This window comes from Scyliorhinus torazame, chromosome 16 (genome assembly GCF_047496885.1).
Source record: "Scyliorhinus torazame isolate Kashiwa2021f chromosome 16, sScyTor2.1, whole genome shotgun sequence".
Lineage (NCBI taxonomy): Eukaryota > Metazoa > Chordata > Chondrichthyes > Carcharhiniformes > Scyliorhinidae > Scyliorhinus > Scyliorhinus torazame.
In genome coordinates, this window is record NC_092722.1 from 120180777 (window position 1) to 120194632 (window position 13856).

General features: G+C 40.6%; 1 protein-coding gene across 3 annotated transcripts in view; it reads right to left on the reverse strand.

Annotated features, from left to right (window-relative positions):
* Positions 1–12048: 12048 nt before the first annotated feature.
* sgms1b (sphingomyelin synthase 1b) overlaps positions 12049–13856 on the reverse strand; it is a 145375-nt gene continuing 143567 nt past the window's right edge. For all 3 annotated transcript variants that reach the window (XM_072478946.1, XM_072478945.1, XM_072478947.1), the window contains one exon: positions 12049–13671. In XM_072478946.1, the coding sequence (XP_072335047.1) occupies positions 13486–13671 (186 nt within the window). In that variant the 3' untranslated portion in view covers positions 12049–13485. The remainder of the gene's footprint in view (positions 13672–13856) is intronic.

A 13856-nucleotide genomic window follows, 5' to 3' on the forward strand; every position in this document is an offset into this window, starting at 1 on the left:
AATTTTCATATCTTGTAAATGATTTAAAAAAAATTCGTGAAAAAATCAAACATACATATATCGATGGCTTGATGGTGCATTCACCTTGCATTCTGAATCGGGGTAAACATGTACAAACTAAGACAAAATTAAGCTTGAACTGCATTTTTTTTTAATACCACCACACTGAAGTTATTGTGCTTTGTCTTCTTATAACTCAGGTGAGATGTTGCATGATCGGGTTGGTAAACTGAGTATATTGTGCAATTCTGCTGAGCTGTATGCTAAGGGAGAAGGTACAGACTTCCACCAGTGTGATAACGTGATACATGACTTATCTCTGGGATGTCAACGTCCAATAAGGATAAACTCAAGATGTCATTGACCCATCTGATTTGGAATCTTAGCACACATTCACGACTTTGTGTGAATTTTCTGTCACAGGTTTCTTCGTGCCATTTTGAAAGCTTTTCCCAAAAGGTTACCAAACCGCAAGATCAAATTGTACCCTGAGAGTGAATTTAAGGCTTTAGATAACCTACATTTTAAACTGTTTTTTAAAGAGAGTGAAATTTTCTTCTCTGAAAGAAGAAGATTCTTAATAATATTCAAGATATAAATATTTCACACACACCTCTCCCCCACAGATATTAGTTTCTCAATTGTTTTGTTTTTCTGACTGCACATTTGGAGATAGTTTGTCATCAGTCACATGTCCTTGTCTTGAAGTATTATCAAGATTTCACCCTTCTTATTTTTGTCTGTTCTTCCTTAACTTTGTTCGCTACTCCTGGTGTTGTATCTTAGACTGTGTTTACTCCAATAGAAATGCATAGAAATTTGAGGATAAACAGAAAAAGTAGAATTGTTCCATTTGGAGGCATTGATCCTATCTGTGCAGTAAATAAGGGGGAATGCAGCTGCATTAACAACCAACACGTTTACAATAACTTAAGACAACCACTGGAACACTGGACAAAGTAATTTAACATCTGAACCTGACCTACAGAATTCATCAAACTTTACATCAGATATGTGCCAGGAAACTCAAAAAATCATCATTTAAGGAGTTCAAGACTGATACATTTCAAACATTCTTTAACCAAAGTAAGAGTCCACTAGGGTCTCAAAAAGCTGGCTGCCTACAGCATATGGGTGCGGAAATAGTCATACAACAATTGTTCGCAAGAATGAAGAAAATCTACAATATAAAAACAGTTGCAGAAGCTGGAAGAAGCTTTGTTTGGCCCTTGGTTCGCACTGTAACCAATCACTATTTGTCAACGTAATCTGTCGATTATTCTTTTTGTCTACTATGTACGTACTGTGTATGTTCCCTTAGCCGCATAAAATACTTTTCACTGTACTTCGGTGCATCTGACAATAAAGCAATCAATCAATGAATCAAGCGTCTCAGTGATCACAAACTGGCGATAACGAGGCGGAAAACCCATAACAGAGGTTGGAAAGCGAGGATAAAGTTACTGCGCATGCTACATTCGCTTTCATGCAAACATACAGTGGGACTCCCTACAGGTTTACTCATTCAGGGCACAACTGTACCAAACCTTGTATTTGGATTTATTCAAGGCCATTTAGTCTTCAAAATTGGCATTTAATCAAGCACAGTATAAGTCAAGAATTTTAAAAAAAATTTTAAGGATTAGATTCTGCAAGAAAAACCCCAGCAAAGTAGCAGTTAAAAGAGAGAATGGTTGAGGTGGGAAGGAGAGACAAGTCAGGGTATGCAGGAATTATTTGTTTTATCTGTAGCTCTGTGATATTAGTCATACTGTGGCCACACTGTTCTATTCTTGAACAAGGAGCACAGCAGTCCCCACCAAGACCTTTGTTTTTCTTCCTATATATTTTATCACATCCCTCCTCATCTTAAACTTTAAACTTACGAATGCTCAACAAAATAGCTGGTGCCCCCATGTCAGGTGTTATTTAGCTTATGCAATGTTAAAGAATATTACGGTTGCAGTAATATTACCAAAATCTAATAAGCAGCATTGGCTGCAATAGTGTGGAGTTTGAACCAGGTACTGTGGGCCGCTGCAATAACAACTAGCCTGTAGTATCAAGTAAAAAAATCAACTCTGTCCTTTCACCTTTTGAGGCCTAGATTCCAACTTAAGATAGAACTTAAAACATAGAGCATACAGTGCCGAAGGAGGCCATTCGGCCCATCGAATCTGCACCGACCCCTTAAGCCCTCACTTCCACCCTATCCCCGTAACCCAATAACCCATCCTAACCTTTTTTGGTCACTGAGGGCAATTTATTATGGCCAATCCATCTAACCTGCAAGTCTTTGGACTGTGGGAGGAAACCGGAGCACCCGGAGGAAACCCACGCACACACGGGGAGGACGTGCAGACTCCGCACAGACAGTGACCCAGCAGGTAATCGAACCTGGGACTCTGTGCTGTGAAGCCAGAGTGCTATCCACTTATGCTAACGTGCTGCCCTTATAAAGATAAAAATATATTTTCCATGTTAACTAAGTATCTTAAATTTAAAAAATTTAATTGGTATTTACATGTACATTGTACAAAATTAAATGCAGCCATCATCCTACAGTATCCATCTTGGGTCCATTCACCATCCTTCAAATTTACAGTAGTTCAGGACACCATTTTCAATCACCTCCATTCTTATTCCAAAGATATGCAGTCAGTTGCAGAATACAAACTTTACCGCTCTCTCCATTTAGAATACAAACTTTACCGCTCTCTCCATTTAGAATGCAAACTTTACTGCTTGCTCCATTTAGAATACAAACTTTACTGCTTGCTCCATTTAGAATACAAACTTTACTGCTTGCTCCATTTAGAATACAAACTTTACTGCTCTCTCCATTTAGAATACAAACTTTACTGCTCGTTCCATTTAGAATACAAACTTTACTGCTCTCTCCATTTAGAATACAAACTTTACTGCTCTCTCCATTTAGATTACAAACTTTATCGCTCTCTCCATTTAGAATACAAACTTTGCTGCTTGCTCCATTTAGAATACAAACTTTACTGCTTGCTCCATTTAGAATACAAACTGTACTGCTCTCTCCATTTAGAATACAAACTTTACTGCTTGCTCCATTTAGAATACAAACTTTACTGCTCTCTTCATTTAGAATACAAACTTTACTGCTCTCTTCATTTAGAATGCAAACTTTACTGCTTGCTCCATTTAGAATACAAACTTTACTGCTTGCTCCATTTAGAATACAAACTTTACTGCTCTCTCCATTTAGAATACAAACTACTGCTTGTTCCATTTAGAATACAAACTTTACTGCTCTCTTCATTTAGAATACAAACGTTACTGCTCTCTCCATTTAGAAGACTCTTTTAAATATCCAGGGCAAGGTGGTATGAGCAGGCATCTTTCAAGTCTTGCTGAAGTTTAATTTTGCCTCACGCGTTGTACTGTAATCATAGCCTAACATAATCAAGTTTCCATCTTCATCAATAATTTCTAATGTTTTAAAAGCTTTTATTCTTTTTTTTGTAACTGCTGTGAAGAACAGTTGAGGTTTCTGTAAAATCATCCTTGTTGTCCTTTCAAAAGCAGAATATTCGAAATTGCACATAACATATCAATTATGCATCTTGCTATGTTTGGGATAGGATCTATATTTGAGTTATTTGTCTCTGGGATGTTTAATTTTGCATGATCGATCCACATATTCTATCACCATTTTGAATCTGGCTAAGAAATGCTAGGTGCACAGGCTGAATGATAACATAGAAAAATATTTCATTGACTAATATTGACCCCGCCCTCCAAAAATCCACTAAATTGGGGAGGAAAATAAACTGGTTCAGACATGCTTGTTAACATGGGTTATACTGAACTTCCTCAAATTACTCAACAGTCTTCTCTGCTCTATGAACTGTTTTCAACCATATACAAAGGCTGCTAATCTATTCTTGGTTTCCAGTAATTTAACTATGACTTTAACAAGACAAGATCAGCTACCAATTTTTGTCCTTTTCTTGCACCTGCTAGCAACCTGATCAACATTTTGAGCTCTCTGTATGGGAATGATGGGTACAAACCCACTAATTGCACTTTGAAATAGGAGGGCAACCTTTGAAATCCAATGAGGGTTTTTTTCTGATATTCATATCTTTTCAATTAGAAGGACTTCCCTTCAGTTTAACATTTGGTGTGCGGGAAAAGCATCCGAAATACTCAATACAGTAAATTGCAATATATTAAAATGCTTACATTCAAAATTATTTCATGATGCATTAAAATAAAATATCTTCACCATTCATGTTGCATTAAAAGGCAGTTAAAAAAAGCTATCACTTACACCCTCACTTTTATGCCTGGGCCCACCTGCAGAGATGGTTTTTTTTAAAACTTACATCATTCAATATATCTGAAAAATGATTAAACATATTTGAATCTTTGCCAATGTTGTCTCTTTGACATCAACAGAATAAGTAATGTAAATGTGCAGTTGTATCAAGGGTTTAAAACACCAGTTCAATTCTGCTTACATACTATACAGTCTGCAACCTTCTGTCCTGCACTTCCCAATCAAAAGCAACAAAGAATTAGGAAATAAACAAGCAGACAATGTAGTCCATTTGACTCAGAGGCCAAATCAATTGCTCAGTTTTACAAAGATAATCATGAGTGCATTCAAAGGTTTCTTCCAAAATGGTGAAGATATTTTATTTTAATTAATACAGTTCTAATAAGCATTTTTCCAGTCAAAGGTCATTTTATTATTAAATTACCTCCTGTTGCAACTGCAGGCTGAGTGATAATAAATATAACCCACTCATATACAGTTTCTCTGCGATCTAATGCAAATTATTTTTGAACAACTCGGTTGTAATTCCCTTCAGTAACTGCCATTTTTTTATTCATTCAAGGAATATGGGTGTCACAAACTAGGCCAGCATTTATTTATTCCTAATTGCCCTTGAGAAAGTGGTGATGAGCTGCCTTTTTGAACAGCGGCAGCCCATGTGTTGCATGTACACCCACAGTGCTGTTGGGGAGGGTGTTCCAGAATTTTGAACCAGCGATAGTAAAGGATGGTGAGTGACTTGGAGGGGAATCTCCAGGTGGTGGGGTCCCAAGTATCTGCCGTTCTTGTCCTTCTAGATTGTAGTAGTCATGGATTTGGAAAGTGTTGTCGAAAGAACCTTGGTGAGTTCTTACAGTGCATCTTGTAGAAGGTACACACTGCTACCACTGTTCATTGGTGGTGGAGGGAGTGAATATTTACGGAAGGGGTGCCAATTGCATAGGCTGTTTTGCCCTGGACAGTGTTGAGTGGCTTGAGTGTTGTTGGAGCTGCACTCATCCAGACAAGTGGAGAGTATTCCATCACACTCCTCACTTGTGTCTTGTAGATTGTGAAAGGCTTTGATGAATCAGGAGGTAAGTTACTTGCCAGAGGAGTTCAAGCCTCTGACCTGCTCTTGTAGCCATAGTATTTATATGGCTAGTCCAATTCAGTTTCTGGTCAATGGTAATTATCAGGATATTGATGGTTGGGGATTCAGTGATGTTAATGCCATTGGATTATAAGGGGTGATGGTTAGGTTTTCTCCTGTTGGAGATGGTCACTACCTGGCACTTGTGTGGCGTTAATATACCTTGCCACTTGTCAGCCCAAGTTGGATATTGTTCAGGTTTGAAAATGGACTGCTTCAATATCTGAGAAGTCACGAATGGTGCTGAATCAGAGTGTCTTTACAAGAGGCTGCCTCCATCAATTCCCATACCGACCTCTCCCCCACTACCCATTTCCAAACCATAGCTATGTTGGCCGCCAGTAATAATTCATGAAGTTCGGGCGAGCCAACCCGCCCCCCCCCCCCCCACCAGCAGCACCTTCTCCACCTGCAGGGTTTTACCCACCCAAACAAACCCTGAAATCACCACATTCATCCTCCTGAAAAAAGCCTTAGGAATAAAAATTGAGAGGTTCTGAACACGAGAGGACCGTCATCTTCACCGATTATATCCATCCCACCTTCTAAAATCCCCCTTCATCTGTTCCACCAACCGAACCAGATTCAGCTTGTGCAGCTGCTCCCATCCCCGTGCCACCTGAATGCCCAAGCACCGAAAGTTCCTCCCCCACCCTAAACAACAACTTCCCCAGCCTCTTCTCCTGCCCCCTCACCTGGATCAGAAAGACCTTGTGTTCCCCATGTTCAATTTATACCCCGAGAACTGCCAAATTCCTCATAATCCCCCCAATACCTTCCAAAGGGTCCGAAATATAGAGCAAGTCATCCGTATACAGCGACAACCTATGCTCCAGCCCCCCCATACTATCCTCTAGGTATCCCTTGATGCTCTCAGCATCCCCCCTCCTCCCCCCAGCTACCAAATGCACATTTCTACCTGCCACACTCTATATATACACACACACACATAACCTAGAGGGAAAGGGTGGTGGAGCGCGGAGAAAATAAGTCTTTCAGAAGTTCAATCTTTTGTTTTGATATTTCTTCCTTCTGGTCTCGAGATGGTGTTCTCTGTAGATTCAAGATCATTTCAACTATGTAGTACAGATGTACTCATTGGTTTAGAACAATAAAGCAGTTCTTTACTTCAGCAGCAAGAGAGTTCCTTCTCCTTTCAAGATCTAATTACTTCTGAATCAATCGCTGCTTGTCAGCCAGAACACTGTCCCTGGTCAATCACAAGTTGTCAGCCAGCCAGCCAAACAGACTTCTTCAAAAGCTGCTTCTTAAGAATCACCTGGTGCCAACGAATGTGTTTGCTCCTCTCCAAAAAACAAAACCTGGAACACGACTTGCAGACTGGTTCCAGTCAAGTTCTCTGCTTAAAGGCACATTCTGAATATGGGTCTATGGACCAAAAATAATAAAATAACAAAATTGTGAACAAAGCAGATCAAAAGGAGAACTGTTTACTCCCGTTAGAATTTTATAAATTTAGGAGATTCCACCCCATTCTCCGAAACTCCAAGTAAACATAATCCTAACCGACTCAATCTCTTCTCATACATCAGTTCCGCCATCCCAGGAATCAGTCTGATAAACTCCAATATATTCCATAGAAAGAACATCCTTTCTCAGGTAAGGAGCCCAAAACCAGATTCCAGGTGTGGTCTCACCAAGGCCCTGCAAACTGCAGCAAGACAGTCTTGTTCCTGCACTCAAATCCTCACACAATGAATGGGAGCGGCACGGCAGCACAGTGGTTAGCACTGTTGCTTCATAGCTCCAGGATCCCAGCTTGGGTCGCTGTCTGTGTGGAGTCTGCACGTTCTCTCCGTCTGCGTGGGTTTCCTCCCACAAGTCCCAAAAGACGTGCTGTTCGGTGAATTGGATATTCTGAATTCTCCCTCTGTGCACCTGAACAGGCGCCGGAATGTGGCGACCAGGGGCTTTTCACAGTAACTTCATTGCAATGTTAATGTAAGCCTACATGTGACAAAGATTATTATAAACATACCATTTGCCTTCTTTACCGCCTGCTGCACCTGCATGCTCACTTTCGGTGACTGGTGTACAAGGACACCCAGGTCTCTTTGCACATTCTCTTCTCTCAATCTATAGCCATTCAGATAAGAATCTGCCCTCCCGTGTTTGCTACCAAAGTGGATAATGAAATGAAATGAAATGAAGTTTCTGTGAAAAGCCCCTAGTCACCACATTCCGGTGCCTGCTCGGAGAGGCTGGTACGGGAATTGAACCGCGCTGCTGGCCTGCCTTGGTCTGCTTTAAAAGCCAGCGATTTAGCCCAGTGTGCTAAACCAGCCCCGATAAATGAAATGAAAATCGCTTGTCACAAGTTACTGTGAAAAGACGCTAGTCGTCACATTCCAGCGCCTGTTCAGGGAGGCTGGTACAGGAATTGAACACGCGCTGCTGGCCTTGTTCTGCTTTATAAGCCAGCTGTTTAGCCCACTGCTAAATCAGCCCCATAATCTCATATTTATCCACATTACACTGTTTCTGCCATGCATTTACCCACTCAATCAACTTGTCCAAATCACATGGAAGGATCTTTGCATCCTCCTCACAGCTCACCCACCCACCCTGCTTGACTTCATCTGCAAATTTGGAGATAATACATCTAGTTCCCTCAATGACAATTTATATTGTGAATAGCTGGGGTCCTGGCAGTGATCCCTGCGGTACCCCACCAATCACTATCTGCCATTCAGCAAAAGACCCGTTTACTTTGCTTTGTCTGCCAACCAGTTTCTACCATCTCAATACACTACCCCAATTCCATGCACTTTGATTCTATTTTCCACTGATCAATTAAGTGGGACATGCTGAAAGCCTTCTGAAAGCCCAAATAAACCACATCTACTGGCTCCCCTTTGTCAACCCTGCCAGTTACATCCTCAAAGAATTCCAGTAATTTACCAAGCACTATTTCCCTTTTGTAAATCCATACCGACGCTGTCCGACCCTGCTATGCTTTCCAAGTGTTCTGCAATTAAATCTTTTGTCATTTTCCCCGCTATTGACATCAGGCTGACTGGTCTTACCATCTCCTGTTTTCTATCCACAGTGGGGTTACATTAGCTACCCTCCAATCCATAGGAACTGTTCCAGAGTCTGTAGAATCCTGGAAGACGACCACCAATGCATCCACAATTTCTAGGGTCACTTCCTCCAATATTCTGATGTAGATTATCAGGCCCTGGGGATTCATTAGCATTCAATCCCATCAATTTCCCTACTCATACCGATTTCCTTCAGTTCCTCCCTTTCACTAAACCCTGTGATCGTCAACATTTCTGGTATGTTACTTGTGTCCTACTTTATGAAGACAGAACCAAAGTACAGATTTAGTTGGTCAGCCATTACTGTGCCCTATTATATATTCCCCATTTCTGACTGTAAGGGGCTTACATTTGTCTTCACCACTCTTTTCCTCATCACATACCTACAGAAGTTTTGCGTCAGTTTTTATGTTCCCCACAAGCTGACTGTCGTACTCAATTTAGCTGTTCTTAATCAATCCCTTTATAGTTTACATGGAGCATAAACGGAATTGGGCCAAATCTTCTGTGGCTGTGCTGTAAATTTTACGTAAATCTACACTTCTAGCCCCATGTTCAAGCATTAGCAGAAAAGTGTAGTATAGGAACAGGTCATTCAGTCCCTTGAGCCTGCTCCGTCATTCAACGAGATCATGGCTGATCTGCGACGTAACTCCATATCCCTGCCTTTGGCCCATATCCCTTAATACCTTTGCTTAACAAAAAAATGATCTATCATTTAAAATGAACTGATCCAGCATCAATTGCATTTTGTGGAAGAGAATTCCAAACCTCTACCACCCATTGTATGTAGAAGTGCTTCCTAACAACTCCCCTGAAATTCTAATCTGGCCCCATGAATCTTCAACCAGTGAAAACAATTTATCTTTATCTACCCTGTCTTTTCCTGTTAATATCTTGAAGACTTCGTTCAGATTGCCTCTCACCCTTCTAAATTGTAGACAAAAGAGGTCCAATTTATATAATCTCTTCTCATAACTTTACCCCTGCAGGCCAGGTATCATTCTTGTTAACCTACATTGCACTCGTTCCAAGGCCAAAATATCCTTCCTAAGGTGTAATGCCCAGATTTGCTCTCAGTACTCCAAGTAGGGTCTAACCAGGGTTTTGTAAAGCTGTAGCATAATTTTTACATCCCTATACTCCTGCCCTCTAAATATAAAGATCACAGGCGTCATTCTCCGACCCCCCGCCGGGTTGGAGAATCGCCGGGGGCTGCCGTGAATCCCGCCCCCGCCGGTTGCCGAAGTCTCCGGTACCGGATATTCGGCGGGGGCGGGAATCGGGCTGCGCCGGTTGGCCCCCCCCCCCCCTCGATTCTCCAGCCCGGATGGGCCGAAGCCCCGCCGATAAATTGCCTGTCCCGCCGGCGTGGATTAAACCACCTTTTGAACGGCGGGACAAGGCGGTGTGGGCGGGCTCTGGGGTCCTGGCCCCGGGGGGTGCCCCCACAGTGGCCTGGCCCGCGATCGGGGCCCACCGATCCGCGGGCGGGCCTGTGCGGTGGGGGCACTCTTTCCCTTCCGCCTTCGCCACGGTCTCCACCATGGCGGAGGCGGAAGAGACTCCCTCCACTGCGCATGCGTGGGAAACTTGTCAGCGGCCGCTGACGCTCCCGCGCATGCTCCGCCCGGGGATGTCATTTCCGCACCAGCTGGCGGGGCAACAAAGGCTGTTTCCGCCAGCTGGCGGGGCTGAAATACCTTCGGCGTCGGCCTAGCACCTCAATTTTGGGGCTCAGCCCCCAAAGATGCGGAGCATTCCGCACCTTTGGGGCGGCGCGATGCTCGTCTGATTGGCGCCGTTTTGGGCACCAGTCGGCAGACATCGCGCCGTTTCAGGAGAATTTCGCCCCAGGATTCCATTAGCCTTTTCTTTCTTGATGGCTTTCTGGAATCAGTAAATCACATACGCAAATATAGGAAGGGGCAGGGGAGACAGGAAAAAGGGGGTTCAATGTGGAATAAGCAAAACAGGTAAAATTCACTGAACGTTGTCTGAACCATGAGCAACACTATCAAAAATGCATTTGCAAAAATAAGCAGTGGTGCTCTGGAAATCATTAATTAAAAGTTGGGCATTAGAAGAAAATATCACAAAATGAGGCAAAAATATATTTAGCGATTGTGACACGATAAATGTGTTTTTTGTGTATTTTATTCTTCCTTTTAATAGCATTTGGGTGTTTTGAAAAATTCCATAAATATTTTAAAGAGTTAACTTAGTATATTTTGTACAAAGTCTTAAAGTCAATTAGCTGTGTTATAAAAATTAAAATGAAGTCTTTAAATGAATAAGATAATGGTGAGATTTTAGCTTATTCAGAACCTTCCCACTTGCCGAGTTAAAATTGGGACCCATACTCTTTATTAGCATATGCAGAATGCAGAGGTACAATTTTCCTAGAGACAGAGGGAAAATAAAGAGATGAGCATAAGACATGCGCACAGCATCAGGAAAAGACAGCATATTTAAATGAGTGCATGAACAAAGAATAACTTTGATTTACATAATGCCTTTCATGACCTCAAGATATTCCAACACATGAAGACTACAAGACCATTAGAAATAGGAACAGGAGTAGGCTGCTCAGCCCCTCGGGCCTGCTCCGCCATTCAATAGGATCATGGCTGATCCAACATTCCTCACTTTAGATCCAATTAAGTACTTTAAAGGGTTGTCACATTATTGTAATGCACAAAAGGGCAGCCTTTTAGTGAATAGCAACCTCCCACAAATAATGTGATAATGGCCAGATAGGGGCTTTTCACAGTAACTTCATTTGAAGCCTACTTGTGACAATAAGCAATTTTCATTTTCATTTCATTTTAATCTGTTCTTGGGATGATGATTGAGGGCTAAATATTGGCAAGGACATTAGGCATAACTCCCTTGCTCCTTTATGAAATTGAACCATGGGATCTTTTAGATCCACCCTGGAAGCAGATGGTATTTCATTTTAACATCTCATGCAAAACACATCACCTCTAACAGTATGGCACTGCAGTTTTAGCCTGGATTTTGTGCACAGGTGTCTGGAATAGGGATTGAACCCTCAGGTGCACAGGTGTCTGGAATAGGGAATTCTCACTCAGAAGCAAATGTGCTAACCTACAGCTTGAGCAAGAGAAAGATAAGATTACAAATCCACTTAAAGAAATCCAGTAAAGCAACTTTTGAGTGTGAAGGTCGTTGCTGCTGGAGGGAATCCCAAACCGTCAGCATCAAAAATCCTCATTTTCCAACAAAGTGTGGGAGGGAAAGCCAACAAAATAGAAGTTGTTAGATAAAGTTTATAGCTGCCGCAGTCAATAATCATGCATGTGCTGAGATCAGAGTCCGGTCTGTTCACTCCCCTCCATTCCTTTTCTCATCGAAGATCATGTGAAAGTAAGGCCCAGTCATGAAAAGGAATTGACTAATTACAAGGCTGAGAGAATTCATCGAGAGGATCTCAACTTAAAAAAAAAACAGAAACACATTATGAAATGATTCCCAAGGTGCATTAACACTTTTACAGAAGGAAAAGAAAATGCTTACATTTAAAGCTTTTTATTTTCCATCCTTCACCATAATTGTTTTACAATACAAATATCACCTTGTGTATACACAAAACTACAGAAAAAAACATTTTTCACAAAATACAGAATGGAGATCATATAATTTGCAATAAAAAAACTATTTCTCATATTGGCAAATAGATACTTCATTTTCACGACTTTTGATTTGGGTGAGACTACATGCATTATTTGCACAAATATAATAAAATTTATAGAAATAGAGTATCTCTGTAGCTGATTTACCAACTAACGGGTCAGAGGAGCATGGATACTTTGCTAGTGCATTAACTTCTGCACATAAATTCGTTTTTTTTTGCTTTCATGTTATGACTTGATATTTAAGAAAAATGCAAAATCTGTAAAAAGGAAGTTGAAATACAACAATTAGATTTGTTGTGTTGTATTTCCCATTTATATAATAAAATAATTTACCTGTACAGTAATATATCTAACAGGATATGCCCATAGTTAATGAATTGAATATTACCATTTTCTTTTATTTTGCACCCAATATCTCAAAGTATTCAAGACAAAGTGTGCACAAACATTAACTACAAAACTGAATGCTCACTGTTGAGCTTACATTTTGCAATTCTGCAACAGTTAATTATTAACTCAATACTCAAGGTAATATACATATAGGCTTTTTGGAGTTTTCATATACTATATCTGAGACCACCTACTGACCATACAATCAGGACAAGAAAAGGCACTAGAAAACAAACAATATCAGTCAAAATTTCCACCCAATGCTGATTTCATTCTTGCTATAAAAGGAGTCCACCATTATATGCAGACCTCACTTTTAAATAGTTGAAAAACTGTTTGTGTAGATTTTTTTTTTGCACTGCCACATTCATTTAACATAAATAACAAGAATGATTGCTATAAAACATTTTTGCACTTAAGTTGCTTTTGCCACATTGACTCCAAAATGCAGAGTTTGTTTGCAAACAGAACCCAATCCTTATTTATCAACCACCTTTAATATCTAAACATATCTAAGAAAATGGCTTTTAAGCCCAGTCTTTAGGGCAAGGCTCATTAAAGATGAATTTCTGATTGAAAAAAAATACAATTTATCCCAGGCATCTTTGCGGACAAATGCTAAAGAAAACACTAGCAGACAGGACACAATTGCCACTAATGCAGTTAATATCAAATACAATTGAACGTGATTTTGTGTTTATGGCATATACCAAAGACAAAAAGACAATTAACTAAAGATTATACAGTGCATGTCAATCGTTTTTGTTCTACATAGTCCTTTGGAAAGATCACAGTGCTGACCAGTTAATTGGAACACGTCAGTAAAAGTGAATGTTGCAGGGCATGAGTTAGCAGAAAGTTCACTATGGCATCAGCTCACGAGGAATTTTCAGCACTTTGCACAGTCCCTCAGATTATCTGGTGCTATGTATCCATTGCTAATCGGCTGTATTGAACTTTTCTACCAAAGAACCGTGATATGGATGACCAGGAAAGTGGCAAATGATATGTACGAGGTACAATGACTTGAACGTTGCTTTCCAAAAACCGAAAGAATTTATACCACCACACTTGGGATAGAAAATTAGTCTCGGAGGGCTCCTTTAATACCTGAAAAGAAAGATTTGTAAATATATTAATTAGATAATACTTGTGGAACAATTTACAAAAAGTAAACAGATAAGTATAAGTCAGGTGTTATATCAAGAGAATGCACCAAGCCAACAAAATTGTCTTATCTTAGACCTTTGCCACACTTCTTTGAGGAAAAACACCTCTTTAGCAGGGTTGAAATG